Source organism: Talpa europaea, assembly GCF_964194135.1.
Source record: "Talpa europaea genome assembly, chromosome: 10".
In the NCBI taxonomy this organism is placed as follows: domain Eukaryota; kingdom Metazoa; phylum Chordata; class Mammalia; order Eulipotyphla; family Talpidae; genus Talpa; species Talpa europaea.
This window is the reverse complement of record NC_140077.1, coordinates 2602083-2628220: the sequence shown is the minus strand read 5'-3', so window position 1 is coordinate 2628220 and position 26138 is coordinate 2602083. Positions and strand designations below refer to the sequence as shown.

General features: G+C 55.0%; 2 protein-coding genes across 12 annotated transcripts in view; one reads left to right on the top strand and one right to left on the bottom strand.

Moving 5' to 3' along the window:
- Positions 1-26138, top strand: part of DOCK1 (dedicator of cytokinesis 1) — a gene marked incomplete at both ends in the record, with an annotated part of 334004 nt that overhangs the window by 126418 nt on the left and 181448 nt on the right. The gene's annotated exons all lie outside the window — the stretch shown is intronic.
- Positions 5794-26138, bottom strand: part of INSYN2A (inhibitory synaptic factor 2A) — a gene marked incomplete at its 3' end in the record, with an annotated part of 32537 nt that continues 12192 nt past the window's right edge. Inside the window, exons 2-3 of the mRNA XM_084245687.1 lie at positions 18813-18884; positions 5794-5977 (exon numbers count right to left, since the gene is read on the bottom strand). Coding sequence (XP_084101813.1) covers positions 5794-5977; positions 18813-18884 — 256 coding nt within the window. The remainder of the gene's footprint in view (positions 5978-18812; positions 18885-26138) is intronic.

Sequence of the window (26138 nt, the reverse complement as noted above, 5' to 3'; positions counted from 1 at the left end):
GGGTGACATCCAGGCACAGTGAGGGGTCTGCCTGGTGGGCAGGTGTGGGCGCAACCCTGCCTCTGCTTAGGGGTTGGAGCCTGGGGAGGGTCTCTCAGGCACAGCCTGCTGGCCAGAGGCTCCTCAGGGAGGGAGCCCACAAGGGTCTGGATGGGGAACTGAGCTTGCTTGCTGCCCCGTCAGCAGATCTCAGTGGACAGGAGCCTTGGGGCACAGGTCTCCTCCCCTACCACGTGGCCCTCGAGGCCTGGGGAACCCCCATCTTGGGTGTGGTGACGAGAGTGGAGCTGAGAGCAGCACCACCTCTCACCCTCCGAGAGCCCTCACTGCCAAGTGCAGCTACACAGACGGCCCTGCAGAGGGAAGAGACTGTTCTAGGTCCCAGGCTTGCCTGGCGTGGGGCCACCTGATCGTCGTGTCCTCCATCAGGGAGGCACCGTCTCAGCGGAATCGGTCGGTGTAGAGGACACTGCATTCCCCCAGATTCCGTCCTCCTGAGATGGGCGGCACCACAGTCTCCTCTGCTGTCATTTCCATGGCCAGATGCTCCCCGGGAGGGAGAAGCGACTTTATGAGTCGGGGGCTGTTTCCCAGCGGGCGTGGAGGACCCCGTGTTCCATGGCACCCTCAGTGCCTTAGGGGTTCCACATGCCTTCTGAGAAGGGGTGTGGTGGCATGGACCCCGCCTTGGTCTCGCTCCTCGGTGGCCCGATTCCTATTGAGCAGGCTCAGGGCTTCCACGGCACCCCCAGGGCTGAGGTCGTGAGCTGCCCACACCCAGGCCCCCTCCCGCCCTGACCTGCTCACCAGAGTCCCAGAGAGTAGGACGAGGATTCACACCCCGCGTGGACGCCTTCCCGTGGGCATGTCCGGTGCTGCCAGAGCCGCCCCGAGATGTCTTTTGTAGAACTAACGAGGTTGTCATGGAAAGAATCTCAAAAAAGAAAATTCTGAATAGGCCTTAATTATTTAACAAGCGGTGACAATATCAAGTTGTTTTTAGGAAGGAGCTTTGCAGGGGACACGGGCCGTCTGGAAGGATCCTTCAGTCCTGTGCTGTCCAGGGCTGTGGAGGAGATGCTGTTGCTCGGGGGCGGGCCTGGGTCTGATGCGCTCTGATGTGGGTTCCTCTTGGCTTCTTCACGTCGCGTTGTGGCTCTGTGGATTTGCAAGATCTGGCGGGGAAATGTGGCCAATGAGTGGACAGAAAACTCAATCTGCCCTTTCCAGAGCGGAAGGGGGAGGAGTTTGCAGACATGTTTGCCGGGCCTTCCCTCCCAGTACACAGCCCCGCCTTGTGGGCCTGAGAGTCTTTGGCATAAATGCGTGGAAATGCTGCGGCCGAGATCCAGCTTGAAGACTTGAAGCCATCACTGAAAATAGACTTAAACACTGCGGTGATTTTCAAAGGTGTCCCGTGTAAGTGCTTCCCAGTGACTAACTTCTGCTGTGGTCAGGCGGTACTGGGCCGGTCATCTGCCTTTTCGAGAATGGCCATGCGGCCTGGCACCTTCTGGGTCTCCTTTGTCTGGCTGAGAACCGGGGACTTCACGTGTGGGTCTGAGCGGTCATCACGGGAGGAAGCTTTGCTTTCACATGGGTCTCCAGTTTAAGCCACTCCCCGTGTCCATTGGCCCCCCATGGGTATCGTTTCAGTTCATCCTGTAACTTTTTTTTTTAAGATTTATTTATTTATGCACACAAGAACTGGGGTACAGGCCAGAGGCGCGGGGGGCGAGAGGATTCACCAGAGACAGAGTGGGGAACAGAACAGGCAGGCTGACGGAAATACACTGCTGAGGGGAGCAGCGGGCGAGTCAGGAGAGGTCTGCCGCGCCATGTGGGTAGCTCCCTGGCTGGCTGGGGATTGAACTCGTGCTGCAGAGGCTGCGGAAGCTTCATAGATTGCGTCTTGACCCCTTGTGCCACGAGGGAGGCCCTCATGCCGTAACTTTCAATGGTACGCGTGGCATAGACCGTTGCCACAGGGAACCCGTGCCGTGGCCCTCCATCTGTCAGGCTGGGAGTCACAGGTTGGGTGGGAGGCCCCAGACAGGCCCAGCACGGAGACCTGGACGTGGCATTGCCCCAAATTAAGGGGCCATTATCTCTGGGGCAGGCTGATGCTGCGGCGTGACTGGGTGAAATGCTTAGTGTGATAGGATCTGCTCTCAGAGTTTAGCGCTCCCTCCCTCGTTGAAAGCTCTCTCGGCGCTCGGCATTGGGCAGCGTCCTTGGCCGTCACCGCAGCCGTCCCTGCCGTGGCCCTGCGTGTCCTGTGGGCAGGTGGCCCGAGCAGCCGTTTGCTGGGACCTGGCTCGCCCCTCCCCCACACCATGCTCATCTGCGTGTCTCTGCTGGGCCAGCGGCGTGGAGAGGCTGTGGCGGGAGCGGCACGTGGAGCTCGGTGCTCCCCTGGAGTTGGTGACTGCCAGGGTCCCGGCAGGCGTGGGCACGGGGAAAACCGCAGAACAGACAAGAGTGTCCCTCCAGCCTGACGCGTGCTCACAGCGTGCTCTGGCCTGCAGGCACAAGCCAGACGTGTTCTCTGGCGTCTGCACTTGAATGTGCTCCCCCAAACGTGCTCCTTAATCCTCATTTACAAAAGAAAAGAAAACAGTATGAAAGTTTCAACCGGACAGTGTGTGGCTTGTGCAGACGGTGGCCTGAGGCGTGCCCCTGATTGTCGTGCGCGGTGGCCGCAATGAACATGGGTCTGGGCAGGTGGCCCACAGACACAGGGAGCACCACATGGAGCGCCACTTAGCGTACGCCCAGGCGCCCGGGATGGAGCACTGGTGCCTCCTCCCCCTGCACGCTTGAGCTCATCATCCTCCTGACCCTGGGAACTTGTGCGGTAGCTCATGTGGGTCTCTGTCTACAGCGCCCCTTTCTCGCTGCAGGTGGACTGTCATTGGGGTGCCCTCACCTCACAGGCTTCCTGCTGTACTGGCTCGCTTGCCCTTGAGATAGGGGTGCGTATAGGGCTGACCTGCGTGGGACAGGCAGGGTACTCCCTGCCACCGGCTGCTCTTCCATGCACCCAAGAGCAGAAGGAAGGAAGGAGGGGCTGATCTACTGGGCTGGGCCTTCCTGACAGATCACCTAGGGAGGAGCTGACCTCAGGGGGGGTCTGCCATGGAAACCCTGGGTGAAGTCTGTTGTCTCTCAGGTGCTTTGAAAATGAGACCTAAGTTAGCGCCGAGCCTGTAAGGTAGGTGCCAGGGGGAGTCCCAAGCCCTTTCTGGGGTACATGGTCTGGCAGATGCGCCCAAGCTGGACGCCAGCCCTGCCCTCTCCCTGTCCAGCCAGGCCGGTGGGCAGTGCCTACCCTGCCAGGTTCCTCTCCCGAACACCTTTCCAGTGTGATTCTTTCCTTATATTCTGTTTCCCAAGTTATGGAGACCGTGAAATAAGTTTAACGCCCACACAAAACGTTACCTTTGACTTTTTTATTTAAAAATTAATAAAGAACTTAGTGACAAGTATAATAATTTCATTTCTATACGTAATGCCATGTCACATCTACACATGAGGGAACACTGTACTTTTGACCTTGGTTTGGTATCAGAGTTGGTACTTAAATCTTTCTAAGAGAAGAATCATTTGTTAGTACCGCGCTGCAGTTCAGCTATGAAATGATTTTGAAAATATTTTTGCCTATTCTGAACATAGTTTTATTTTTTTAACAGAAATCGGTTTATCTTTAGTTTCCTTTTTGACTGTGAAAAATTTAAATTTTTTGTCTAGACGGCTTTCAAACAGGCATGTCGTTTTGCTTACTAGGATGTCCTCTTGTTTAGACAGAATTATTGTACTAATTAGCGAGCTAATACCCTTATTTCGACTCACGGAGATAGTTGGGATTCTTAAAACACAGGAAAGAGAACTTCTCGCAAATCTTGTTTTTTAACTTCAGTTAAAAACAGTATAAAATACATGAAACGCATTGTTTAAATTTTATGTCTACATGAAACAATTGCACTTCCTTCTTCGTACAGGATTAACTTGCTTCTTCTTCTTGCACAAAAATATTTCTGAATTCTGTTTAGCCATGTTCAAGGATTGGTATCCTTGAATAGACAAGAGTGTTTCCACAAGAGATGTGTGTTTTTTCTTTTATTTAGAGCAGACTGCTGATTATAGAGTGAGTAACCCCCAAAGAAAGTTCACATGATATATATACTCTTTTCATTTTTTGCAAGTCCAGATCTGATTGCTAATCATTAGGTCCTTGTAGAATCAAAACACTGAGAACTAAAATAGATTTGCTGTTGAGACAGGAGGAAAATGCATGGCAAGAAATAGCTCCAGTGGGACAATGCAGGTGGGGGCCTCGTACCCTGTGGATCAGGGTAACCGTGTGTTTTTGGCATCTGATCAGTGAGGTGTGTGGGTCGGCAGGAGGTTTCGATGTGAAACTGTTGGACAGAAACTTGAAGACTAGGTTTTCTCCTAGGTTCACAAACTATTCAAAATTTAAGTTGTACAAAAAAAGGCAAAATAAATCCCTACTTCCTACTGTGAAAAGCAAAAAATTGATAGACAAAGTCATTAGTCAACTAGGGGCTGTTGATTTCTATAAAAAAGATACTTGCAAAGGAATGAGTGAAAAAATAAAGGAACTAAGATTTATATTGCCATGTGTGACCAAAAGAGACCCGAAGAGTCACTGTTTATTTAAAAAATACCTAAAAACATTTGATTCACAGCTTTGCCCTAGGGATGTCGTTTAGTACAACTTACGAGTAGGTTAAATGGAGGAGACGTTAAGTTCGTTGGCAGCAGCTCACCTGGACACGCTGTTCCTCTTCGAGGGGCAGGTTGCCCGCGGTCGTCACAAGTGGAAGGGGCGGTGTGGAAGGTCGGTGACCCTTGTCGCTGGGGCTGAGCCACAGAAACACCGCCCAGCGGCCCGCAGCCCCGCTGATGTATCGGCGACGTATTCTCCGTTGTGTGTCTCATATGCGTGTTTCCAGATTCTCGCCAGGATTTATCATTTGGCCTTTGGGTACTGAAAGATTAAAAATGAGATCGAAGAAAGCTTAGTGTCCGATTGCTCTGCCCCTGCCAGCTCGCAGTGACTGAAGGCTTGTCCCGACGGCCGGGGGCTCCGGGCTGCTGCCTGTTTGGAAAGTAGCAGTAAACGTGTCGCAGGGCTGGCGATGGACAGGGGGAGGGGCCGGGGGCGTCACGTGACACTGAGACGTGGTCACTCGGCGTAGCGCTACAGCACATGAAGGCAAATATACAGATAGTCACGGTGCAGAGATTATTCATGGTCTCCGACCACTTGAAAAAATTGTGCTTTCTCCAGAATTTGATGTGCTGAAAATCGCACTCGCCCCCTGCTTATTTGCAAAATTAAACGTAAAAATGAAGTCCTTTGCAAACATAAGGCTTGCTTTTTCTTCTCCGTATTTCAACAAAAATAAAGGCTTGAAAGGAAGTATGAGTTTTCGCTGTGTGAGTGGCAGCCTGCCGTTCTGCAGGCCAGAGACGCGATGCTTGCCGAGCTGAGGGGGGCTGGCGCTCCTAGCATCTTTGACTACGGAAGTTTCATTTCAGGTTTTACATCCCAGGTCCGTGAGCTGCAGGGCACACCCTCGCGGGGCGTGACTCAGCACACCTGCGGTGGATGACCTGTTAGTGCAAAGGCCTTTTTGGTACGCAGGTGAAGGCTGCGTGGCCCCGCGCCAGCCACGGCTTACTCGATCCTGTTCATTTGGGAAAAGGACTTATGAACTCCAGTGGCTTTTCAAGACGGCCCGTCGACGCCACACACCGCGGGTTTTAAAGGAACCAGAGTTTCCATCTTCCGTGCTTTTTAGATTCAGTTTTGGATTTTTGCCTGGGGGGTGCGGAGTAAGTCTCCTGAGAATAAGGCGAAGGTGCGACCTGAGTTTCCTCAAAAGGATGGAGTTTCCTCAGAACTGGCTGGAGTTTGTCTTCTTGCTGCTTAAAATCTAGCTCCACACTGGAAAGGAAAGAGACAGGAGAGTTTAGTGCGCGGTCTCGCCTGTGGGAAGGCCCCTTAGTTACAGCGACACGCCGCGACACCCTTCCTGCGGGAGAGGACCTTGACGCGCCTCGCGGCTTCTGGCTGGCTGGGGCGCGGTGGCCGTGCTGTGGTGAGTGCTGTGTCACAGCGAGCGTGGCTGCGGGTTCGCGGCACACCTTTGGTGGATGACCTGTTAGTGCAAAGGCCTTTTTGGTTCGCAGGTGAGAGCTGCCTTCATGGCACACCTGCGCAGCTTTCAGAGTGTAGAGTTTCGAGCGTGGCGTTCTGAGAGTGCACAGCACGGTTACAGCGCATGACGGGGCCGGCGGATAGCCCTGTTTGTCCAAACACTGAACAGGCGCTACGTGGACGAGTCTCAGCGTCCAGCGGTCACCGGGGCCCCGTCTAGCGGGTCGGTGAAAGCTCCGTCCTGAGCATGTTTTTACAAGGTCAGAGAAATGCATTTATCTCCCTGAAACAGTCCTGGAATGAAGCTACCTTGCGTTATGTTCCCTGGGAAAATCTCATGCATCTGAAAACCGGTAAAAGCCAAACTGTCCAACAAAGGGGACAACGGTGTTTCAAGTCGGCACCACTGACTGTCACCCAGTCTTCATGAAAGGTGGTTTCTCAGCGAAGCCACAGTGTTTGAGGAAATAGCACCCGCTGGTCATTACCTCGCCGATGCGTCTGCAGGCCTGGGCCAGGGCAGGTGCCCCGAGCGATGATGGAGATAAAGTGACAGGACTAAAAGTGACCTCTAGGCGACTTCCCCACAGCACCTTGGCACGTGCCTAGCTCAGTTCCCTCCTTCTCGGGCTTTTTATCGCCACCCTCCCTCTGCCTCCCGACTGCCCCCCGCACACCCGGGCTTTTTCATTGGGAGCCTCGGTGAGGAGGCCCCCCTTCTGCCCTCCAGCAGGCTCCGGAGCACCCCCTCTGTGCCCCTTGGGCTCCTGGTCTGGATTGCCAGCCGAAATGTCAGCAGATTTCAGGAAAGGCTCAGCGATGATGATAATACATGAGCTCATAACATTTTATATCCAGCGGAACCGTAAACCATTTATAAACATGAAATCCTATTGATTTAGAGAACTATTAATCCTGGCCAAATTTTGACATTTTGGAAAGACAAAACAGCAAAGCTGTGTTATCTGGAGTTTCAAAACCAAGTTCAGGACCTGTCTAATGGACCGTTTGATGTTTTAAATCCCCTGTTCTATTTTTCTTATTGTTAAAGACGATAATATGGCTGGAAAAAATTAAAACTGCCGTCACAGGAGTTTATGGCTAGTTACCTGCTGCTTCCAAAATAGCAGCGGTTTGTTTGGGGCTTCTCTCTAAGGCCTCTGGAGATGCCCCCATCACGGGCGGACTCGGGGGCACGGGTCCCTCCCGGACAGCTGCCGCGTGAGCACGACGGGGCTGGGCGGCCTGCAGTGGGGTGACGGGGCTCCGAGCCCCTCCTGCGGGCTGGGGGCTGAGCGGGGGCCGTTACCCTCTTTATGGTTCAGTGTCCTTCAAGACAGGGGTCCCGGCCCTGGCCATGCACAGCGTCTGGGGAAGGGCCTTTCTTTCCCAGAGCAAAGTCAGCCAAACAGTTTCCTGCACTGTCAGATGCGATCAACATACTATTTTATTCTTATTATTTCTTGGTCACCCGTTTTTCAATGGGATCATGAGTAAACGGTGATAAAGACCATAAGGGAAGGTCCTCGACTGGACAGGTAAGCAGGAGACCTGCCGGCTTTCATGGGCCGGTGTGGCTGTGCTGTGCAGAGGGCAGCGTGGCCAGAGGGCAGCGTGGCCAGGCGCCAGGCTGCGGGGGCATCGTCAGCTGGACAGGCCCTGGGTTATTAGACGGGGGTGGCCGGGGCAGTGTTTCTCCCAGGCTAAGCGTACAGTTCTGGACTCTGCAATTATTGAATTCCCATTAAGCAGCTACACTGGGAATCCTGTTATTAACCAATTTATCACACCGCAGAGCCATGTAATCACAGCGCAATCTGATCTGAGTTCTTGTTAACGAAATGACTCAACTTTATCTGTCGAGTTGACTCCGACGTGCTCTCCCGTCCCTGAGGCGCCGCGGCCCTGTGACTGTGAACGCCCCCCGGGAGGCCCCCGTGGGCCCAGGTGGCCCTGGGTGGACACTGGTGTGGGTCCCTGCTGCTGCGGCGGCGGCACGAACGCCCTGCTCTGCCCCTGCTCTCCCCGGGACTCTTCTCGGGAGTCTCGCCCTGGTAGACTCGGAAGCCGCAGCTGGCAAGAAAGGACCACATCGAAGGCTGACAGCATGCGCGGCTGAGGCTGACCTGAGCAAAGTTCCTTCCAGCTCAGCAGCAGAAAGGACGGAGGAAACTGGCACCTGCTGTCCAGTTAGGGGAACTAGACAAAGGCCAGCAAGGACATTCCAGGCACCCTGGCACCTGTGTGCACTCCCCTTGCTGTTGAACTCAGTGAGGTGTCCAGACAGGGCCTGCGGGGGCTGTGCTCGTGGCTTTGGGTTTTAACACCGTGTCCTCACCGCACGGGCAGAGGCAGATGGAGTGGTGGGGCCACCAGTCTTCATGCGTGGCTTCCCCCGGCCGGAAGCACTCTGGGGCCCTGGCCTGGCCGGCAGTTCCGGGCTTCTGTCCCCTAGGGGCACCAGCTCCTCGTTCTCCGACCTTCGGAAAGCCCCCCTCGGTGCTCCATTCCTCTGTCCTTTTCCACAACGACCACGTGTGTTCCCTGCATGTTATTCTGACCCCCAGATGTGGGTGCCATGAGCCGCAAGCCCCTCCTGGGTCCTGGCCCCCCACAGTGCCTGGCCCATGGCCGCTGCCTGTAACACACCGAGTGGACCAAAGAGCACAGAGCCTGGAAACAGGCCCCAGCCCAGCCCGCGGCCCTGTTTGGGTCACAGATCTTGGCCTGCCCCTCTCTGTCTGCCCACACCATCTCAGACACATGGGACTTTGCCAGTCGCTCCCTCTGGGCAGACCTGTGGCCCAGCTCCAGCCCATCCGAGCTCACGTGAAGAAGGTTCTGGCACCTGTTCTGTGTGGCACACAGCAGGCGCTTCTGGGCCTGTGCCTCTGACTTGCCCTTTTCTGGAAGAGTCCACAGTAAGATTGGGGAAGCGTGGGCACGGCCCGCTGCCCCCGTGCTGTGTGCAGGCGCCTGGAGCCGCCTTTTTTCCCTTTTCAGCTTTCCTGTGGGTTGGAGGCAGGCTGGGGCTGCCCTAAGGCCTGGGGGTGTCTCTGAGCTCCAAGGACAGTAATTCCCCAGCCCCTGCCCTCTGACCTGCCTTCTCAGTGTGTCTCCCGCCCAGGGCTTAGCCCCGGCCTTGTGCAGCCGGCGCCTGTGCCCTCCCCATCCGGGCCCGGGTCCTCCTCGTGCTCTCAACCGGCGGTCGGCGGCTGCTGCCACTGCGGTCTTGCTGGCAGGAGCCCACAGGAGCTGGAGGCGGCTGGTGGTGCCACGTCCTCCTGGCCTTGGGGATCCGGCGCCTGGACTAGCGCATTGTGCTCACCGCATCGCCCTCGGGAGGCGGCGTCTGTCAGTCCTGATTCTGGAGCTGCAGCGCCGAGCGTGAAGAGGCTGGAGCCAGGCCGCGCTGCCTGTGTGACGTGCTCGTCCTTTTAACGCCCGAGTTACCTGGGGCTGCAGGGACGCCGAGCAGTGTGTGAGGGCGTGGAGCCATCTGGCCAAGACCGTGCGAGAGCTTGGCCACGCCGGCGTCCTCTGAGGCGTGAGGAAAGGGATGGGGTCAGGCGGTTTCTCTGGTTTGTCTTTTTCTCTTGAAAGTGGATGTTGTAAGTGTGGGGACCTTCTTACTCCATTATCACTCTGCACATTTCCAAAGATGTAAAAATCTGTCCCAAGGCTCAGGCTGCTGGGCAGCTGGCACCAGCTCGACGCTCTCCTGGCCCCCTGGGGCCTGCAGTGACACTCCCGGCCCGCGGGTCTGCAGAGTGCTCCCGCTCCCCCAGGCACGCGGCTGTCCGGCTCCCGTGAGTCCTTGGGACGGTCCGAGCCTGCTGTGGCAGCCCCTGCAGCCATGGAGGCTACAAGCACCTCCCTCTCTCTGGTTCCTCCCTGGGCGTGACACTCAGGATTTTCCAGCCTCCACCTTGCGGGCTCCCTGGCCCCAGCGCCCGGTGCTAACTCACTCTGAATTGGACGGCAGAGCCCCCAGCGCTGGCTGGGCTTGGTCTGACTCCAGCCTGCCCATGGATAAATCACCCCACCCCTGGGGCCTGAGCTTCCTCGGCCGGGGTGCTATGGTGGGACGCGCTCCCAGTCCACGGGGCTCCACGGAGCAACCACTGCGGCAGGAGGGGGTGTGGGACTCAGCGCAGGCCCAGGCGTGCCAGCGGGTGGGGGCGCAATGGCTCTGCAGCCTGGGTCTGGGTGGTGCAGTGTCCCCAGGGCTCAGCCTGGCTGGCAACCTTGGGTGGCAGAGACAGTGACACTGCTCATGGGAGGCTGAACGTGAGCTCGTGTTCCAGGTCCTTGGGGTGAGGAGAATGTAGATGGGGCGTCATCATCCGGCCTGTGTTAATATTCCAAACTGGGACCCCAAGTCACCATCCTCCTGTCCTGTCCATGTGCTCATCTCAGGCACAAAATGCATCCCATACACCCCAAACTCCAGTCTCGCCCAACTATCTCTGTCTTCCAGGCCCAGCCAGTGGCTACTGCACACCCTGCTGGCCACCCCATGCGGCCTCAGGCCGGCACGTCCAGCTCCTGCTCCCACCGCACTGGCTGCGCTTGGCCCTCAGCCCCTGGCCGCCCTCTGGGCTGCCCCACCGCCCTGTCCTCACGCCAAGTCTTGTTCTTTCTCCCTCCTTCCTCCCCCTCCCGAGCCCACTCCCGGGGCAGAGGCACCTTAGCAGCCCTGAGGCCCCGTGACACGCGTCTGCGCATCCTCCTCACGGCCTCTCTTCTTTTTGGGGGTTTTCTACCAACACCCAGTCCGCTCACCGCCCCCCCCCCCCAACTCCGGAAAGCACTGTCCCTCGCCAGGGCTCCCCCCATCCTCAGGAACACGTCTCTGGTTGTTGCAGCTGCTTTTCCCAGGTCTGTGAACGCACGGAGGACAGACGAGTTTAATTCTTCTCCACGGGGCCTGTCACTCGGCACATGCTCTGTGCTCCTGGCGTGAACTGACTCAACAGGAGCCACCAGAGTAGACAGGCGTATCCAAGGGATGCCTCGGTGTCAGGTACCTGTGCTTTGGAGTCACATCATTCGTAGTCACTAGCTCTTAACACTCTGGACACAGAAATGACGTGTCAGAGCTTGGAATCCTTCCCCCTGGGCTATTCACACAGTCGGCGCATCATCAGTGTTGGCAGAATCACTGTAAGATTTAAAACACCCGCGATAGACCCCGACGCAGGCAGTCCTCGGACAAGCTCTCTCCCCTTTCCCGGGTACGCTGCAGCCAGGAGATGGCCATTACGTTATTATATAAAAAAATTAGTCCCGTACCCCAGCTAAGAACTGCACCGCGCAGTGTGCAGGGGGGAGAGAGTCCACAGCGCTGGAGTCGAGGGCCGGCCAGATGCCCAGGGATCAGGGCCACAGGTTTGAGCCATAAATTGTGCCACTGAGAGGGAATGCAGACCCCAGCCCCTCTTACAACCCGCGCCCAGAGTGATCCTCCGGTCGGGAAGGGGACCACGCGGCCAACGGGCCTGATGCCCCCCGCATCATCTCGCAAGCCACAGAGGCCGCCTGTGACCACTGAAGGGCGCAGTGCTCTCCAGCGGGGCCTGCCTGTCACTGCCGCGCCTGCCTGCCCCGGAGCACGCGTGTCTCACACCTGCCGCTCAGAGGTGAGGCCCCGAGTGGCCCCAGGGTGGGGGTGGCCCAGCTGGTGTGGGGCTTCAGGCCGGCAGCCCTGGGCAGACCCCGAGTTTCAGATGCTCTCAGGATGCACCCCAGCCTCCTGAGTGAGCCGAGCCGAACAGCCGCCTCGGCCCGCAGGAAGCCGTGGCCCCCATCACGCAGACCAGGGAGACTTGCACTTCCGGGGCGGATCCTCTGGTGTCCCCGAGTCGGGTCTCAGCCTGGGGCTCCCACTGTCCCTCCAGGGTGTCCTGTGTGAGCAGAGCCCTAATGAGGTGACTGCCAGGATGGACCGGGCGGCTGGCACCCGAGCCTGCGTCCCTCGTCCTGTCCCCGCGGAATCTCAGCCCAGCCGGCTGGGGGCCGGCAGCCAGTGCGAAGCCTGCAGAAACCTCGACGGAAGTTCACGTATTTTCTCTGGAACGGACGGTGCGGCCTTGTGTTCTGGGCACGGGGGACGCCTCCTCTTCTCTGGGCACGAGTGTGCCGGCCGCGGGCTCTCAGCCTCTCCTGAACACGTCGCCACTGATTGCTTTACAAGTAATGTGCAGAGATGAGTAATCAGTTTGCAGTTTCCAGCTGTAATCAGTTTCCCAGCAGCTAATACGCATCAGAGTTGCAAATTAAAATTGTTACTAAAGGTTAGGAGAGATGACTAACACCTCCATCCTTCCATATGCAGGGAAGGACAATATTTTTAGAGTTCTAATAGAATAGAAAGATCTTGGGTTATTGGCTCTGGGAGTTTTCGTTTTGCAATGCTAGATCTTCTTCCCCCTCACTTTAATTTATTGAGAAAATATCCTTCCTGACACCAGAATACCTTTGCGGGAGGCTCCTCCGGGGGAGCCTTGCTGTCATCTATCTCCCGCCCTCCCCATCACTCCCCGTGAACACTAAGGGCAGCTAAATATTAGACAAAGGCTAATTTCCTCCACACCCCTCCACGTTGTTGAAGAACTTCATATGCACAAGTGGTCGTAATTGAAGCAGGCTGGAGAGCGCTTCCGCCGGGAGATAATCAGCCGGTGACAGAGGCTGTGACGACCCTGCTCCGGGCAGGCTGGGACCGGCTCCAGCTCTCTCGCCGCCTGCAGAAACAGTCACCCCGTAACAAGGAGACTCATTAGCGCCCGCTTCCCCGGTGGCTGTGCTGTTGTGATCCGAGCCAGCGGCCAGCCCCGCCGTCACAGTGTGATGTCCAGGTACTCGTTTAGCTGGACCCTGTAGCATATTTCATGTCCTCGCTGGTGATGCGGTGAGCTACGGAGGGTGATCTGAGAATACGCGAGCCGTTAACCCTGTGACCTTCTCACTCAGTCTCAAAATATCAGGGTGCTCCCCCATCACTTCTGTAACCCTACAGTCATTTTGGAGGGAGGCTAGCAGAGTTCAGAAGCTTCTCGAGGAGCAAAGGTTGCGGGGTTCCCGGGACCCCCGGCTAATGTGAGGACGAGGGCACGTGTTCCCGTTCCCTCCCTGGGCTCCCTGCCTGTGTCTCGCCCCCAGTTCCTGCCAGTTTTTCCTGGTTCTCTAGGTTGGGAGGGAGCGGGCGGTGCTGGTGTAGAGGACACGTCTCAACCTCCCCTACGCGGGGCCCCTCCCGAGTGATCCAGGCTCCTCCGAGTCCGCTGGCCCGGGTCCATCATCCTGACTTCCTGGCCTCCTTCTCTCTGCCTGGGTCTCCTGCTGGGCTGCTCCCCTGGGGTGTAGGCCCCTCCCTTTTGTCACAGGATGTGAGGTGGGGTGCAGGCTGGGGTGTCCTCAGCCAGATTGCAGACTGTTCCCTGACTCCCAGTGCGCGGCACAGAACCTGTCCTCGCCCATGAAAAATGCTTTGCTGACGCAATGCCTGTGAGCCCCTAATGACAGGGGCTCAGGTGCTTTATCACGGTGGTGCCTGAGATCTTGCCTGTGCTTGACTGTCAGCGGATCATTGCAGATGATGGAAATGGGACAGACAGCCGGGCCTTCCGCAGGCTCCTCCTCTGTGATGCTGAAAGGGCCTTCATGTCCGCGCGGGTTCAGTGCCCACCTGCCGACCCACTGCATCTCATCAGGGTCTCCCAGGCCAGCCGTGGGCAGCCCTGGCCCGTGGCGAAATGGTGTGTGCTCGGACCGTGTCCGAAGGGTCCAGTGTGGCCACTGTGGCTGGAATCCTAACACGTTCCGGAAAGGCATTCGATTCTGGTAGAGATTTCATTTAATTAATCTGGACCAGCATTAGGATAATTTTTTAAGTCTTGATTTCACTGTCCAGAGCCTCAGCACTCCCAGGGTAGGGCTGTTTGCATCAAATTGTACAAGTTTAAATTCAAGCCATTTTGTTAGTGTATTGTTTTCCAGGTTAACCCCTTCTGGAAAGGAGGGGAAGGATGGATCTACCAAGGTGCATTCTTTGTTTCTTGGTGACACGAAATCTGAACAGAAGGTGAGTCAGAGGTGCGTGACTCATCAGATTAGTCTGACGAGAGACTCTCCAAGATCACTGGGTACAAAGGATCTCAGCTACTTAGGAGCAGAGACAATCTTAGTAATTTATCCTTAAAACATTTTCTGAAATAACTACAGCATATTTTGACAGGAAATGTGGATGATAAGCTAGAAAAATTTTACTGAAAGAGGGTAAAACTTATGTCTCCGAATCTCTTTCCGTGCCGAGATGGTCTTCGGTAGCCCTTCCAGGCTGCTCCAGAGCACAGTGGAAAGCGGTCATCTGGTCAACCACCTCAACAGGCCTGCTTTGGAAACTCCCCTTGGGGTGTGGGGTTTCATGGGCTTTCGGGTGGACCGTCCCTCCTTGCATGAGAGCACGGATGTTTGGCTCTGCCTCAGTCGATTTTCCAGTACGGGGATGGAAGTTATTGGCTGAGAAATGCCTTGTGACTTTCACGCCTTTACCTCCTGGTACACTGCTGAAGTGTGCACACCCGCCCCTTGCATCAGTGAGAATCACCGGTCCTGGGAGTTCAGGTCTGACCCTTTAGTGCAGTCCCGACAGCCTTAGTGATGCAATGACACACTGTTGGGAGGGGGCAGCCTGGCCTCTGGGGCTTGTGGCACCAGGCCTGGGCACCGGCAGGCTGAGGTTGCCAACCTTTTGCCGGTGGTCCTGGCAGCTTTTTTCCTGGAATTGCTTCAGAACCTTTTATCCCCTTGATATTTTTCCCAAGTCCTGTCTATTTTCATGACAGACTTATTTTTTACAGAGAAAGATGTATTGTCACTCATGGCGAAGGGATGCATTTATTACAGCACCTGGCTCTGCAGGCAGCTAGCTGGCTCTTGGATACACCGTCCTCTGCGTGTTCCTGGACCGAGTGTCCCTGGAAACATGGTTGGTGCCCAGTGCTGGGGGAGGGCGGCCGGTTGTGATGGGAACGCAGGGTGTAAACGCAAGACAGGCAGGGCTGGATTCCTTGACCTCCAGGGCTCGCTGCTGGCCAGCAGACAGGTGTGACAGATTGTGGAGTGGATGCCGGCAGCTATGACCGTCCTCACCTAGTCCTTCTGCATTTTAAAACTTATTTATTTTGAAGCTCTTTTTAACCAATGCAGTCCCGAGGGCACATGTGGAATGCCAAGGACAGGGGCAGAGGGGACGTGGTGCCTCCCCTCGGGACGTTCCTGGAGCCTGAAATGCAGGCTCTGGGTCCAGAGCTGGGTTTGCACCCGCCACCAGGACTCGGCCTAGAGCTAAACTCGCCCCTTCCACGGGATCCTCTCTGGAACTGCGTGCAGGGAGTGAGGAGGACTGGTTTGCTGGTTTCCTAGGTGACAGGACGTGGACATGGGAAACCTTGGGGAATAGGATGCCCCCTTGGCCTCACTTTTTCTGGGTCCCTTCTGCTGAGATGTTCTAGTTGCCATGTGCCTGGGCCAGGGCCCCTGGACAGGTGGTTTCTCCTGCCCGAGGCCAGCTGGGCTCTGAACGCTTTCCTACCGAGAAGCCTCTACTGTTCATGAAGCATTTGACATTTGAGGGCTGACTCATAAGGCTGGCGGAAACAGAAACCGTCTGGCCGACTCTCCCTGCTCCACCCTCTCCTCTCTCTTTTGGCAAAAGAGACCCTTGAGGAAAGTCACCATCTCAGCGTGTCAGCGACCCTCCACGGCTGGTGGTCTTCTCAGGCCAGTTTGCTTTCCTGTCCCTCCTCTGCTGTGTCTTTGGTCTTCAGCTGGTGGCAGAGGCCCCAGAGCCGGCGAGCCGGGTTCGCCCGCAGCCCAGGCCCGTGTGAGCAGGTCTCCGTTGCTGGCCCGTGAGCCTGTTCTGCTGCCCAGTGGCCTCTCGCAAGACCATGCTGTCTAGGCCGTTTGTGTTCATCATCAAAAGGACGTGATTTATCTGAATACCCCCAAATCCAGGAGATATGAGGCAAGAGAGAATATTTTCCAAAAAATAATTCCATGGAGAGGAGGTGTCACGAAGAACACGTGAGCGGCCGGGGCAGTAGCTTCCGGGGCCTGACTCGGACTCCGCAGCAGACTCTGCTGCCCAGCCCAGGACGCCCGGTGATGTGCTCCCAGTGGGAAGCTGAGGGCTGGGGGCAGGTGGGGGTGCCTCAAAGGGCGGCAGAGCTCTAAGGCACGACTGTCAGGTCTCAGCGGGGAGAAGTCAGCTGCTGGTTCCCCAGACGGCAGGCCCGAGCCCGCACGCCTCTGGCCATCACGGAGCTCAGGAAGCTGAGCGGGGGATCAGCCACAGGAGGGGACGCTCCGTCCCAGCTACTGCGCGTGGACAGTGCTGAGGAGGTCAGGAAAGCGTGGGCTAAGCTGGCTCCACCTGGCAGCCACGATGAGAGCTTTATCTGGACGAACAGGCGGGCACGAGGTCCCGGGCGGGAGTCCAGCGGAATGTTCCTCTTGAGCCCCGGTGACTTCTGTTTGCTGCAGGATTGTTGTCGTTCCCGAGGGGAGGGTGTTCAAGTACTTCCTAAGCGAGACCCAGGACCGCCCGCTCTGGCCGCGGCATGCCTCTGCCGGCCGCTTTGCTCACGGAGGAGCGTCCCTGTGACTTCGCGGTTCTGTTACCCAAGGGGAGCACAACCAGCTCAGGGCCCCCTGCTGCTGCCGCCTCCGGGTAACAGGCCTCCGTGCGTCCCCCTGTGCAGGGGCAGGAAGCCCGTGGCTCTGCCCACCTGTGAGTCTTTGCCACACCTCAGCAAGCTCCCCGTGACGGAGCCGAGGGGTCCACGCAGGACGCCGGCTGGGCCAGTTCTACACAGGAGCCCCCCCAAGCTGGCTCAGGAGGAGATGAATTCCTATCCCTCCCAGACTTGTTAAGTCACATTTAATATCATTTTCTATGTAAGTTAAGTCTGGATTTAGAGCTAAATTTATTTAAATTACTTCAGTTATGTTGGAGACTGTCCTAATAAATTCTTCTTTCAATCACCCACAAAATGTTAAGCAGGTTTATGCTTGTCACTCCCCCGAACCTGTTCTGGAATTCTCGGTTCGCATCTGCGCCGGGGCACGCGGGACAGGATGGGCTGCGACCCAAAGGGACCGAAGCTAAGCGGCTCCTCTCCTGCTGCCTGCCTGCCCCTCCCTTCCCTGGGACTCCGAATCCTCGCCTGCAACGTAAGGGGGTGAAAAGACCCCCACACCCCACTTTCCTGAGGCGAGTTCTGTGAATTTATAATTTGGAGGCGTTCTGGCCCAACGCAGGGCCTGCTGGGGTCCTGGCGGTCGTCTGCTTGTTAATAGGAGGCGGCTCTGCTGCTGGGCCAGGGCTGCTGCCGGGGTCCTGGCCCCGGGCCTGACCCCAGGACCCCCGGGTCAGTCCAGCACGGCCTTTTACGACCTGATGGCTCTTTGTGAAGGGGCCGCCCTGTGAGTTTGAGGTTTCCCAGCACCCCTGGCGCTGCCGTGCTGTAGCCTGTCCCTGGTCGTGATGAGTGAACATGTCTCCCCCAGGCCTGGCAGTAAGCAACACGCTAGCTTATGTCTGCTGGTGGTTTCTCCACCGGCACCCAGGTAAGGTCGCCAGGTGAGCCAGCCCTGTCTGGAAAGCACCTGGAGCCCCAGGGGGCCGCGCTCTTCCAGCGGGAGGGGCCTACGGGCCGAGGGTGGGGGCACAGGCCTTGGGCCTGCCAGACACAGACACGGGCGCCGGCTCCCCGTCTCTCTTGCAGACGGCATGTGACTCTGGAAATCTTTTCCAAAGACAGTATTTGGGGGCCTGTGAGGGGTTCCTTCACACGCTTTTCGATAGCCATGCGCTGGTGTTTTGTAATAATCTGACCCATCACCTCAAATTGCTCTTCAGGCTTAATTTTATAAAAACGAACTAAATCATGACTTCTCTTTCCGTGCTCCTATTTTGCTTGTGAAAGTTACAGTTCTGAAAAACACAGAAAAATGAAATTCGCCTTACTGAAGGCTGTGCCTGGGTCTCAAAATCCTACGTTACTGCTGAAGCCCCACAGGGCTTTTGTCTGGGTGGTTTCTGTTGCGATCCTATGAGAACGAGCTAAACAACCAGTGAAAAAGCATGGAGCACACTTGAGGGACATCAGATCAAGGTGATGCCCCAGGAGCCAAGGACCACAGTCCCGGAGCCTCCCCCAAAATTAGCCACACAGGCGGGGGGAGCGCCTGGGCCCCGCGTGGGCTCCCGCACACAGCGTGGCGTCCAGCCCTTGACCTGCACCTCCGGAAGGGCTGGTGGTGCACCGCCTTTCCGGAACACAGGGCAAGTGCTCTCGGCATTGGCTCGCGAGGGCAAGCCGTCAGACCCAGCCCGGTCTCTGGAACCTCTCAGACACATCCGCAAGACACACGGGGTCAAGCCCTCCCTCATCCGACCTGGGGTTGAGTGTCGGGACGGGGCTTGCGACGATGGGCCAGCGAGGTCCTTTATCTCCGTCGGCTGAGCCATGCCCGCACGGCCCGGGGGTGGCATTCGTGGGGACATCATTGGTCACTCGTCATACAGCCAGCGGGAGGGGGTGTGCACACGTACCTATAGATAATACATGCACTGTTCCTGCATGTGTCACAATTAGCTGTGTCTTGCCCAGTCCGATATGAGAGCCTACAAGATAAGAACAGGAGAGCGTTACACGCGGGCGGCTGGCCGCTGGCCCGTGCGGCGCACACACCTCACGCCTCGGCCTTCCCAGCGCGCCTCGCGGTGAGGGAACGGCTGCCCCGGTCTCCCGGCCCGCTCTGTCTCTGCATGCGCTGGATACGGCCATGGCAGCCGCGGCAGCTGAGCTGCTGCTTACATTTAGAATGCGAACATAAGGGACTGGATGAAGTAAAAAATCTGATTTTGTTGTAAGCACAGGGAATCGGGGATGTCTCAGGGCAGCTTTATCTCGGAGGTGTTTTAAAGAAACCTTGGGACAAGAGCCCCCCAGATCTGCTGGCTGGAGCTGGGTTTTGCTCCAGCGCCTCCTGACCGGGGTGTGCCCACGACAGCCCTTGGGCCAAACCCCTCCCGTGGCCTGAATTTTGCCAGTCAGTAAGAGTGAGAGGATTTGGAATGCATAAATATTAATGAAATCCTGATTTCACCGTCTGCAAATAAACTTTGTGATTTTGACAATAAAAAACAGAGACTACTCTTCCATCCAATAGCCTGGATTCTGCCTCCAGGTCTTCTAATCCCAGAATGTTTACTCTGGCTCTTTGGGGGCCAGGGGGTATAGAATAGCTCCCCCTAATTGTCAGACCATCTCATTGGCTTCCTCTAGCTACAGCCTCTGGTGAGTACTATCAGCCTTATAAGACCACAAGGTGTTTTGGGGCTTTGGGGGTGCCAACACCCCAGTAATTTTGGGGGTGCATTTTGGAGGTTGTAGAATCTTAGCAGTTTGATGAGCAGTATTTTCTTGACCAGATCTTGAGATCTTTCTCAACCCCACACCCCAAAAAAAACTGGTTTCGGGAGACTTTTACAGTACTTCTTTTCCCCCATCAGCTGATCTTTCCTCTCTGCTATTTTTAATGCGCAGGTGTCTTTTTCTGCATTTTACTTGACACCCAGGGACAAATGTGATAACCAGAAGCTATAAATTGGAGGCAGAAGAAAAGCTTCCATCTGAACTGGCTTATCCACACTTTGGGGGCAGATTTACATTTATAGAGTCACTCACCACAGTAATAGTGTGCACAGAAGGTTTTCTGTCAACATCGATAGTCAATATTTTTTATCACCTTTACTGTGTAAACGTTTCTTATATGCATCATGGGTTTGGAATTGAAAATAATTTTTGTTTTCCTCATTCTAGTTTGTGTTACATAAACATTTGACAAAAGGCTTTTCCACGCTGCCCGTGGCTCAGTGAGCGTGGGTGGACGCGTCCTTGACTCGAGTTCTGTGTATTTTATTTACGAATCAAGGAACCACATTGTGCCCCCAAGCGCGGTCTGTGACCCGTTACATGGAGCGCGCGCTGGGACGGGGACGGCACGCTGGCGCCCGGGCTCCCTTGCACACCCGTCGTGTCCTGGAACTCTGCAGGAGACAGGAGCAGTGAAGACTTTGGGTGCTCTGACCTCCGTTTCTCACGAGACTTGGTGACTTTCTTCCTTTCCCTTCTCTTGATGACAAGCCCCATGATTTCATTCCCCCAGAACCTCCCCCGTGGCTCCAGGTCTCCAGAACCCATGCCTACGCTCCCCTGGGCACGGCCACGACCTCTTCTGTTCTGTTCTCCAAAGCCTTGGAATAGACTCTAGTCCGTTCTCCTTCCAGCTTCTCAGACTAAAGCTCAGTCTTTAGCTCATTTCGACCAGGGTCATTAGCACGGTGGGAGCAGCGTGGATCCTGGGACCGGCTTTCCAGAAGTGGTTCTCCTGTTGTGTTGCACAAAGGGTGTGTACTGACCTCCTGAAGAGTCCACGGTAGTTGTCTGTGTGTGCCAGTCACGCTCCAAAGTTTAGACTTTACAAAGAAAACAGGCAAAACCAGGGGTGTCTCTGAACTCTTGTCCCAGGAGCATCTTTCTGGGCTCTCACGGACGACTTCCATGCTCTCATGACCTGCTGCCCTTGACCTGGGCCCACTCCCTATCAAGCTGCATCAGCACCATCACCTTTCTTTGCCCGGTCCTGGCGGGTCCTAGTGTCTCTCTTACACCTGAGTCTGGAGTCCTCGAATTAGTTCGGCTCTCCTCGTGTTGCAGAGAATGCAGCAGCAGCTCAGGCCCAGGATCTCATTATTCCCAGACCCCAGGCTTCTGATGCTCTGCAGTGCCCTGCTCAGACCTTGGGACCAGTGTTCTTCACTGTGTGTAACTGGCAGCTGGGATCATCAGTGAGCTTGGCAGTGGCAGGACAAAGGCTGCAGGCACTGAAATGCACAAGAGGACTCCGTTGCAAGACCTTGGAGTTCTTCTGTTAGAAATTGCTTTTTCTAAACCTGCTCTGAAAAGACTATTCTTATCACCTTGTAAAAAGCACACATTTTCTGCCTGTTATTTTCAGGAAGCAAATATCTATTAAGTGTCTAGGAAGTATCGGGCATTATTGTGGCTACCGAGGAGACACTTGGTCTAAGACGGAGCCCTTGTCCTCAGGGAGTCTCCAGAAGAGCAGGAGAGGCAGGCTGGCAGCACTTCGCATGCCTGGATGGGCCATTTTTGATAGTGCTGTACATGAAGGGAATGTCGTGAAGAGACGGTCTGAGCTAACACACCAAGGACCTGGCATGCGAAATGATGGTAAAGAAGCAGTTAGTCCTCTGAGGAACCAGTGCTGGGGGCTGCCAGCAGAAGGCTCAGAGCGGAGCATCCTGGAATAGGAATGGGTTTGGCATGTTTGCAAGATGGAACAAAAGGCCAGGGTGGCTGGAACAGATGGGAAAAATGGGAGTAGAGGGAGATGAGATCAGAGCACGTAAAACAGGGAGGGCTTTGAGCATGATCTTACGCTTCCTGGGAAGCCACGTTAGTCTTTCTTATAAATAGATGGAAGAATGACATGGAAGACACTTCCCTTAACCCTTACTCTTACCCTCGCCTGTAAAATCATTTTCACTTAGTTTCTTTTCCTACCTGTGCTGCTTTTATTTACAGCCCAACCTAACTCACCCATCCTACCTAACAGTATGGCTAATGTCTGTTGACAGGAAGCAGTTGGGTCATTATGTCTACTATGTATGGAGAGGGATCTATAATCTCCCTTTTTTTTTAGCTAATTTAAAAGAAACATAGGTGATTGTCTTCCCCCTGGGGAGGCCTTTCTGTCTGTTTCTAGAGTTTGAATTAGACCTTTCTTTTTCTTTTCTTTCTTTATTTTTTTAAAGGTGTTTTTTTTTTTTAAAGATTTATTTATTTTTATACAAGAGCCAGGGTACAGGCCAGATGCGCGGGAGGGTGAGAGGATGCACCAGAGACAGAGCAGGGAACAGAACAGGCAGACTGACGAAATACACTGCTGAGGGGAGCAGCGGGCGAGACAGGAGAGGTCTGCCGCGCCATATGGGACCCTTGCCGGCCGGCTGATATCGAACCCACACTGCAGAGGCTGCAGAAAGCTTCACAGTGTGGCGCTCAACTGCCTGCGCCATCAGGGAGGCCCTAGACCTTTCTTTTTAAAGGATTCAAATGTGGGGAGTCTCCACAGACAGTATGTAGAACTGGAGGTCACTGAGAAATTAAGCTGTGGATAAACGTTGCAGTGTTACCCCGGTATCGCATCGCTCTGTCACGGGCTGGCTAGTGTCAGTCCAGGCGTTCCTGCTGAATACTATTAAGCCCCAGGGTGTTCCCAGTAGAGGCTTGGATGATGGCACTCGTTGGGCTTATTGCTTTGATAATCCATCTAATTGTCCTTGGAGCTTCCAAGCTGCAGGGTTTGGCTCCTCTGATAATTTTATGATCACATTAATAATTGTGTTGCAGCATCTGAATGGATATGTCCTCCAAATATAGATGAAACAGATAAGTTCTTTCTATAGGACAGGGAACACGCAGTGCTGTTATGGAATTTCCCTACTTTTTCTCTCTCCCTTGGAAACTAGTCATAAAAACCACACACAGAATGCTTATCTTTCTAGGCTGCTCTAGAAAGGAACAGTGAGGTTCCTCTAGTGAGGAACAGCACAGAAACTTTAAACTGTTGACACTGACACTTCTCCAGTGAGAGTAAGTCTTGGAATTTTTTTTTGTGATTAGAGGATTGGAGAAGAGAGAGCTGAGATTATGGATATAAAGACTTTAGAGGAACAACATCTTGGTCACAAGGGTAAATTTTCTGGTCTGTAGGCTCACTGCTACCTCTGAAAAGCTTTCTTCCCGTTGGTTTTGAGGACCTTTACCTACATAGGTTTAAAATCCCACACTGGGGCCTCCCTGGTGGTGCAAGGGGTTAAGCACTGCACTATGAAGCTCCCCTCAGCAGTGTACTTTACGGATAATCTGCTTGTTCTGTTCCCCACTCTGTCTCTGGTGAATCCTCTCACCCCCGCATCTCTGGCCTGTATGCATAAATACATAAATCTTAAAAAAAAATAAAATCCCACACTGGTCACAGAGTCTGCTGCACTCTAGGTGCTTGGTTAATTTTAATTTGACCCAATGACAGTCTTTTGTTCTCATATTGAAGTCCAACAACAGAAAAACCTAATGAAAAATGCCAAGTGAGTGTAAAAGACAAATGAAAGTATAAATTACGGGAAGTTCTGCCCCTCACTTTCCCCCAGAGCAGCTCTCTGAACCTTGCCGAGGACAAGGATGCTCACTGAACTACGGCCTGGATTTTCAATGCCTTAATCTTTGTAGCACTCATTACTGATTGTCCCAGCAGTTAGTTGTCATTTGTATTTCTGTTCTTAACAATAGTCATAATTGGGGGGGGGGAGCACAAACACCCTGAAACAACCCTCACCAAGGACAGCAGTGAGCACGCAGGTGCCGTCTCTTCTGCCCTCCTGCCACCTGTCCCTCCAGATCACTGCCCTGGGGCCAGCCCGGAGGACCACTCCTCCCTGGATGACCTTCAGCTGCTCCCTGGTGGGATGCGCTTTATTAAAGGGCAAAGAAGACCAGACATGAGCTGTGGAGATAGTAGGGATAGAAGGAGCACGGGCTTTGTGAAGCCCAAGGAGCAGGAGGAGCTGTTGTTTGGACTTATTAGAGCAGAAGGATCTGGACAAGCTGATTTCACGAGGCAGTTCTGGTGGAGTCCAGTTTCAGCCATTTCCACTTCTGCTTCGTTCTAAGACCTGGCTCTGTCAGGACAGCCGGTGGCGTTGCTTCCGGGGGACCGCGTAGGAGCTTCGTCAGGGGACCTCCATTCAAAGAAAACACTGGGGCCGCCTTTCCTTAGTGACCTGGGATTCTCAAGTTTAACTCTGGCTGCTGTTCACCGGACCCTTCTGCAGGGATCTGCTCCAGTGCTTCAGTTCCCATTAAAAAAATTGCGAATAGAAAATTAGATTTATGTATTATTATATTGTAAAAAACCATTCGTGGCAAATTGGGGTGCGGAAGTCCTCAGCTATCCCTGCTCCAGGTCAACAGCAGAGAGCTAATTGGGAAGAGAGTTAGAGAAGGGAGGGCTTTGGACAGAGGTGGTGGAGCAGTTCCTCTAGCAAAGCCGTCGCGATGAGCAGGACTGGCTGCCACGGCGGCCTGAGCTGCTCCCTGGCTGTCCCGGGAGCAGGAGTGATAGCGCCTGCCTTTTCACGACTGCGTCGCAGGAGATCCGAGATAGCCAGGAGAGGTGGTAGGAGAGGGCGCCGAGAAATGTCAGAGGAAGGTCAGGTGAAGCTTTCTTCCTGACCACATGGCCACGCTGCTGCGTGTCTCCGAGACCTTGAAGATGGCCCGAGACAGCACTAGAGCTCTGAGTCCAAACAAAAAACTCGTTGCTTCAAAGGTCAGGAGAGGGAAAATCCGCGTCTCCTACTGTGCCCATCCAAGTTCCGCCGCCCAAGCGCGGCTGGCAGGCGGCCACGAGGTGTAAGGTATTTAACGGTAATTATTGTCCTGGATTATTGGCTCGACCTTGATGTGCTGTGTCTGCAGCGACAGCCCCTGGATGCTGTTTTCTCCATAAGACCTCAAATTCCCAAGGGAGAACCCTCCTCTTGCATCCTGGGTGGGCCTGGCTGGCGCGCCTGGTTCTCATTCTCAGCACAGCAGCCTCCCCTCTGCAACCTGTTCCAGCAGAGGCAGCCCTGGGCCCTCTGACGCTCTCAGCTCTGGCCCCTGTGCGGGGTCCCAGGGACCCCCGGCTGGTTTGCAGATCCCTTCAAGGGTTGGAGAGTTCCAGTCCATCACCCACATGTGAAAGTAGGGCATTTGGGGGATGCTGACATCGGGGGCGACCCTTTCACTCTGATCTCAGAACCCTGGTCGCGTGCAGGACGTGCAGTCGTCACTGGGGAAACAGAGGCTGAGCTGTGGACAAGCCTGGCCTCTTGGCTAGAGCTGTCGCTGCAGGGGAGAGAACGCACCGTCGCTGCTCTGAGCGATGATTTTAAGCATTTGTTTAATTTATTCTCTTAATTTGGATCTCTTGTTCTTTCAGCTTTCTCACCGGGTGCCAAAGCCGTTTTTTTCCCTGTCTGCACTCTAGCTCAGGGTTTGGCTTCAGCTGCCCCTTCTTGGTAGCTGAGTCATCATTTAAGTCAGCCTCTTAAAGGGCTTTTCCACTTAATACTCTCAAATTAACGTTAATTAGAGGCTTATGCATGATACGACAACTATTGTTGCAGAAATTAAATTCTGAAAATTAATCCAGGTCGCTGCCTTGGTGATGCACCGCGGGCTCGGCCGCCATGGAGTTTGGGCTGGTTCCTGAGTGCCTGCTCTCCCGCGCCTGCCAGACACCGCCCCAGGCGTTACTTCACGCGGTCGGGCAGTAATCGAGGTGGATCTGCCTTCCCCGGGTGTCACTGGGCACGCGATTACATCTGTTTCATGCACGCGAGCTGTTAAATACCAGGATTTGGGGACAGTCCATTTAAGTTTGTTAAAAGAATAGGAAGTTGATTTTCTAACAAATCTCTCCATCACGCAGTGCTCATTCAAAGGCAGTGCCGGCCGTCACGGCGTGGTCTCCCTGACCCCACGGCTCAGAGGAGCCGCCGTTTAGCTGGTGGCCAACGTGCCGCGTTGAGCTGAGCGTTTTGTTCCTTCGTGGCCTCGGACCCCCAGACAGGCAAAGCCAGTTGTTTTAAAAGCCAGCCTTGGGGCATGGAGGGGGCTCGCTGCTCTGACGCTTTGGTGGTCTGCAGGCGTGGCAGCCCCCTCTGCCCTGGCAGCCCACTCAGCCCACAGGGCCCAGCCAGCTCTCTTGCCCCTGGACCAAGCGTCTGGCCTCCTGCGCCTCC